Source organism: Astatotilapia calliptera, chromosome 3 (genome assembly GCF_900246225.1).
Source record: "Astatotilapia calliptera chromosome 3, fAstCal1.2, whole genome shotgun sequence".
Classification (NCBI taxonomy): Eukaryota; Metazoa; Chordata; class Actinopteri; order Cichliformes; family Cichlidae; genus Astatotilapia; species Astatotilapia calliptera.
Genome location: NC_039304.1, coordinates 41185539 through 41192406, shown reverse-complemented (window position 1 = coordinate 41192406; position 6868 = coordinate 41185539). Strand labels below are relative to the sequence as shown.

Genomic DNA, 6868 nt, shown 5'->3' with positions numbered 1-6868 from the left:
ATCTTTTTCTCTTTCTATATCTGTGGGTAATTGAGTGAAAATATTTTTTTTGTGTGTGTGTGGATGTGTAAATTTTTTTTTCTCTTTTCTTTCTTTTTCCTTTTTCTTTCTTTTCTTTTCTGTTTGGCTGTTATGTTTTATGCTATTCTTGATAACGAATAAAAATTTTATATCCAAAACCCCAACAGGGAAAAAAAAAAAAAAAAAAAAAAAGAAGAAGGAAAGAGAAATCAAACATTTGGATTTATTTTAATGAGCTCAGATTTGTTGAAAATGCAGAGGAGCTGGTTGTGAACTGAGCTTCAGAGAAACACAACATACTGAGATTCACTGTGAAGCTTTGGGTGGAAAAAGACAGAAAAACAACAGGTGGATCCTGGAATAACGGGAGCTTCCATCTTTAAAGGACTGAAGAGGAAGCAGTTTACAAGGAATCATTTAGAAGAGTTTCAAACATCAACTGACTGAATCCATGAATCTGAAAACGTGTTTCTGAGTGAAAGAGAGACATGTACAGACTGAACTATCTGTTCAACAGTCAGAGTGTTTCTCTAAAAGGAGACACTCTTTACACTCAACTCAGCACAAAAATACTGAGCAACCAGGAAACAAGGACCAAAATCCAGGATAAAGAGTTTCAGTGAATGTGGTGTTGAAGGTGTGGAGGTGGATCAGAGTGTCAGAGGAGACTCTGTAGAAGGACAGAGTGCCAGCAGGACAGTCCACATACACTGCTACACTGTTAGAGACAGAGGAGGAGGAGGACGAGGAGATGGACGTTTCTCTGTTATTGTGCCAGACAGACTGAGGACCATCATCAGAGCAGTACAGACTCCAGGACTGATCATTCCGTCCAAACCCACAGTCGTAACTGCCTCCTTTCCTTCTGATTCTTCTGTAACTCACTGATATATAAATGCATCCTTTCCACTCGACCTCCCAGTAACAGCGACCAGTCAGACCATTTCTACACAGCAGCTGATAACAAACATCAAATCTGTCTGGATGATCAGGATATGACTGAACCTCCTTCACATGTGTCACCTTCCTGTTGTTGTCAGACAGTTGGAGGTTTGTGTGAACTGTGTTTGTGTCAATTGTGAGTTGACAGGAATCTGATGGAGAGAACAAACACAATCCAGCTGCAGTTATTGATCCATCATCTGTTCATTGATTGACACTTTGATGATGACTCCTGACATCAGAGATGTGAATGATGAAGATGATTGAATGTGTGCTGCTTTGTTTTCATGATTCCCATTAAAAACACACTTACACTTCCTTAGACCTGGTCTCAACCATTGGACTCCAGCAGGCTCCACCCTGAAAAGAGAAGGGGGGTCAGACCAGCACAGTCAGCATACACACATGGACATTACATGGCTCTCATACACAGACTGTTAGACACTGATAAAGGAACAGTGACGACCAGGGGGGGAGAACATGGCAGACCAATCCCTGGCTACTGAGACGAGCTATTGGAATGTCACCTCTCTGGTGGGGAAGGAGCCTGAGTTAGTGCATCGTGCAGCCTGCCATAACTCCACTTCTCAGGTGCTGCCAGGCTGAGGTGGTGTTCTCAGCTGTCACACAAAACTGTAAATCCTGGAAGTAGGTCTTGACCAGTCCTGTGATGTGGTTTGGTACGCTGAAATAGTTGAAGGCCATCCACAAGATCTCATGCGGAACTGACCCAAAGGCGTTGGCAAGGTCTAAAAAGACCACACGAAGGTCTCTTCGTTCTTTCTTAGCAGTTTGAATCTGGTGCCAGATGACGCTGGCATGCTCCAGACATTTATATGCAGGAAAGTAGATAGTCTTTGGGCCAGGACACTGAAGAAGATCTTTCTCTCTACGGTCAGCAGGCTGATCTGGAGAAACTGGCTGATAGATGAGGAGTTCTTCTCCTTAGGGATCAGAATACCTCCTGCTCTTCGCCGAGCCTTTGGAATCACTACTTTCTGCCATGCTACCTTCATCAGCTTCCACAGGTATTTGAGGACTCGTGGGGTGTTTTTATAGAGCCTATATGAAATGCCATTAGGTCCTGGGGCCGATGCTGCTCTTGCCCGCTTCACTACCTTCTCTACTTCACTCCATGTAGGTGGTCTTATGTTCATTTGGTGTTCAGGTGCCTGGATAGGCGGCATATCACAGATGAGAGAGTACCAAACTACAGACAGATGCCCCAGTCTGAATGGGAAAGTGGTCCCTGGGAATCTGAACCAAAACCCATATTGACGGGGCCCTGGAGTTTATGCAGGTCTAATTACAACACCTATGACTGTGCCAATGGTGACCTCCAATATCAATGGTGAGAAGATGCGCTTAATGGCTGATAGTAGAGCAGCAATTTCAACAATAAACATTTTAAAGCAATTGTCAACAAGTACTTTCACCATAGTAGGATACTCAGGAGTACCACAGGATCAACAGCATACAAAACCATTGGCTGTGGTCTGTGGACACCAACACAGCCAGCCTTAGCTCAGGTGGCAGAGATTGTGGCTTTCACCAAAGCGCTACAACTCTCTAAAGGAAAAAGAGTGAACATCTATACAGACTCAGCATATGGAAATGGAGCAATTCATGTGAATGGACCACAGTGGGTGAGACAGAGTTTTCTGACTACAACCAATACTCCAGTGAAGAACCACTGGAAGAACAAATACAAGCTGTATTGCTGCCCAGAGATGAGGTAGTGATGAAATGCAAAGGACATCAAAAGGAAGACTGCAGACCTGGCAGCAAACGAGGCAGGATGATATCAAGGACAAATGGTTGGTCTGGCAGAAGATTCACTACCATCATTAACAGAAGATGACATGAAAACAATGCAAAAAGAAGCAGGAGACTATGAGATCAATGAATGGATGAAGAAAGGAGAAACACAGAATAATTGACTCTGGAGAGCTACTGCTTACACTGTGCCAACTAAACGACAATAGTGCGAGGTTAAGTTACCGTCAGTACACATGAACTACTTCCGGTAGTTGTACAAAATCAAGGCTTCCCCATTATAAACCACCGTAATGCTCTAATTGTGAAGTTCAAATGAGAACACGATACTTCCGGTCAAACTACGATCTGCATTTAGCGGTCCTCATAACAAATTGTCTGCTATAAACTCTGTAACATAGATTAAGGAATCACGAGCACCACATATACCATACAGGGAAGCTCTGATAATAGAGGCATGAAGTTAGAAACATTAAGGACCATACATGTGGCAAACTAAAGCTAAACCAGGATAAACTATCTGACATCAATTCGTGTGTAAAATTAGGGTGAATTCACGCATCGCATGCATAGCCTATACCATTGCAACTATAAACTACATTAGCTTCTAAATTGTAAATGGTAAATGGCCTGCATTTGTATAGCGCTTTTCTAGTCCCTAAGGACCCCAAAGCGCTTTACACTACATTCAGCCATTCACACACACATTCACACACTGGTGATGGCAAGCTACATTGTAGCCACAGCTGCCCTGGGGCGCACTGACAGAGGCGAGGCTGCCGGACACTGGCGCCACCGGGCCCTCTGACCACCACCAGTAGGCAAACATGGGGTTAGTATCTTGCCCAAGGATATTTGGCATGCAGCCAGGAGGCAGCCTGGGATCGAACCACCGACCTTCCGGTTTCGGGCAGGTAATGGCGAAAATGCAAAAGTTCGCGCTGACGTCTATTCCAACGTAGGAAGTGTTATGACCAGCTGATTGGATCGGTAAAGCGTGTTTCTGGAATATTGTGTTTTTGTTCCTGCAAGCGCTTTTTATGCAGTTTTTGCAAAGCTTTGTGTGGAAGGAAACCGTGACCTAGGACAAGCTGATGGCATAAGATGTAAGTACAACTCCTCCGGTTTCATATGCAAAAAAAACTTTGCACTAGCTTACGTGGTTGCAGTGCTACCGGGATTTAAAAATAGTTACGCAAAACAGAGCGTGCCCGCTCCGATCGGCTGTAAAGGGTTAAGTTACTTGAAGACGTTTCACCTCTCATCCGAGAAGCTTCTTCAGTTCTAAGGTCAAATGGTGGAGAGTCCCAGATATAAACCTAGTGGGAGTAACCCCCCACAGAGGGACAAAAGGACCCCCTGATGATCCTCTAATCGCCTGAGACAAGGTGTGAAACTGGGTGTGGGCCCCAATCAGCCAGAGTTTCGGGTGGGTATGGTAGTGTATGCTGTACAGTGCAGCGAGGAATGCCCAGACCTCTACATTGGTGAGACCAAACAGCCACTTCACAAGCACATGGCACAACATAGAAGAGCCACCTCCACAGGACAAGACTCAGCAATCCATCTGCATCTTAAGGATAAAGGACACTCTTTCGAGGATGCCAATGTTCACATTTTGGACAGAGAGGACAGATGGTTTGAAAGAGGAGTGAAAGAAGCCATCTATGTCCACTGTGAGCGACCATCGTTGAACAGAGGCAGGGGTTTACGACACCAATTCTCTGCCATCTATAATCCAGTTTTGAGATCCCTTCCCAGACGCCTTAACGCCCACTCACATCCTGGGCCATCTGATCTCAGGAATTCGCATGATAAGGTGGAGCCAGGTTTCACAATGAACCCACCCGAAACTCTGGCTGATTGGGGCCCACACCCAGTTTCACACCTTGGCTCAGGCGATTAGAGGATCATCAGGGGTCCTTTTGTCCCTCTGTGGGGGGTCACTCCCACTATGTTTATATCTGGGACTCTCCACCATTTGACCTTAGAACTGAAGAAGCTTCTCGGATGAGAGGTGAAACGTCTTCAAGTAACTTAAAGAAGTCCAGACGCTTTTCTTTGCAAGCTCCTTTGACATATCATGGTATCAACACCAACAAAGAAACATGCAACACAGGTTAATACTTACTCATCATGCACGCACACATCACATCCCACAGGAATCAGTGCACCCCCCACTGGACCTATCCACCGCTCATCTGACACTAACCTTACTAACTGTATGACGTCACCAGACGGTGGGCTAGCTCAGTTAACAGAAGGTGGAATATGAAATGAACAATATACAAACACCTACATAAGATCTAAGAATTATCCTCTGAACTTTGGGGCCTTTTATACACATCACATGTGCTTTTTACGAGTTGGTGCTCTGTGTTTTGAGGGTCAAAAGACTCTTCCCGAACTAGATAAATGGAATCAGTAGTAGGATAACATTAAATAATCAAGGCTAGGCAGGGAGTTGTTTCTGCCTCTGTCAGGAAAAGGAGCAGATAAGAGGTCGGACACTGGTGGAACCATCAGGCTGAGAGCTTGACTAGCCTGTATGACATTGGAGGCAGTGATAGGTAGTGAGAGGCCAAACAGAACGCGGCTTGGGTGTGGGAGGAGTTTGGAGGCATGGAAAAAGACTTTCGGACTGCCTCAGAGCGATTTTGGCAAACCGTCAGGCGACTCAGGAGGGGAATACAGTGGTCCCAGCCTGCCCAGGCAGTTATTTATTTGTAAAAAAATGTTTGGAATCATGTATGATTTTCGTTCCACTTCTCACATGTACACCACTTTGTATTGGTCTTTCACGTGGAATTCCAGTAAAATTGATTCATGTTTGTGGCTGTAATGTGACAAAATGTGGAAAAGTTCAAGGGGGCCGAATACATTTGCAAGCTGTAGTTCTCTCGCAACTCCAGGCCTATCTGGATGCAAACAACATCAGTGATAAATTTCAGTCTGGCTTTAAAACACATCATAGCACTGAGACAGCTCTGCTGAGAGTCCTTAATGATCTTCTCCTAACTGCCGATTCAGGTCGTTCTGCGGTCTTAGTCTTACTGGACTTAGATTAGATTAGATTAGATAGAACTTTATTAATCCCTCGGGTGGGTTCCTCTGGGAAATTCGATTTCCAAAAAAGCACAGCACCGACAGAAGTTACAGAGTTACAGAATATTATATATATATATATATATATATATATATACACACACACACACACACATATATATAAATACAGAGACAATATAAATAAAATATACGAAGGGGATAAATAGAATAAATAGGAATAAAAAATAAAAATACAAGTGAATTGCACATTTCAAGTACTGAGGTCTATTGCACTGTTGACTATTTACAAAAGTATTGCACAAAAGGTATTGCACAGTGAGGTGAAGAGGCACTACAGCTTAGTTGTTCCCCCCTCCTTTGTCCTCCTGTTTCCCCTCCCTCTCCCCTCCAGAGAGGAGTTAAACAGTCTGATGGCGTGTGGGACAAAGGAGTTTTTAAGTCTGTTAGTTCTTGTCTTTGGGAGAAGCAACCTGTCACTGAACAGACTCTTCTGGTTGTTAATGGCCGTGTGCAGAGGATGCCCAGCATTGTTCATAATGTCCATCAGTTTCTTTAATGTCCTTTTCTCTGCCACTGTCACCAGAGTGTCCAGCTTCATGCCGACCACAGAGCTAGCCTTCCTGATCAGTTTCTCCAGCCTGGATGAGTCCTTCTTTGCTGTGCTGCTCCCCCAGCACAGCACAGCATAGAAAAGTACTCCAGCAACCACTGACTGGTAAAACATCCTCAGGAGCTTCCTGCAGATGTTAAAAGACCTCAGCCTCCTGAGGAAGTACAGTCGGCTTTGGGCTTTTTTATACAGGTGCTCTGTGTTGCATGACCAGTCCAGTTTATTGTCCACCCACAGCCCGAGGTACTTGTACTTGTTGAACTTGTTGTACTTGTACTTGTCCTCAGCCCTTGATATGGTGGACTATAATATTCTACTAACGAGGTTAGAACATACAGTTGGCATTAGCGGTGACGTCCTTAACTGGCTTAAATCTTATCTTTCGAACAGGTCCTTCAAAATTATAAATAATACAGCACCTAGCTATCTTGGTGAACTTCTTGGACCATACAC

General features: G+C 44.3%; 1 protein-coding gene across 1 annotated transcript in view; it reads right to left on the bottom strand.

Moving 5' to 3' along the window:
- Positions 1-527: 527 nt before the first annotated feature.
- Positions 528-6868, bottom strand: part of LOC113019571 (NACHT, LRR and PYD domains-containing protein 12-like) — a 103800-nt gene continuing 97459 nt past the window's right edge. The window contains exons 16-17 of the mRNA XM_026163334.1: positions 1277-1323; positions 528-1115 (exon numbers count right to left, since the gene is read on the bottom strand). Coding sequence (XP_026019119.1) covers positions 580-1115; positions 1277-1323 — 583 coding nt within the window. The 3' untranslated portion in view covers positions 528-579. The remainder of the gene's footprint in view (positions 1116-1276; positions 1324-6868) is intronic.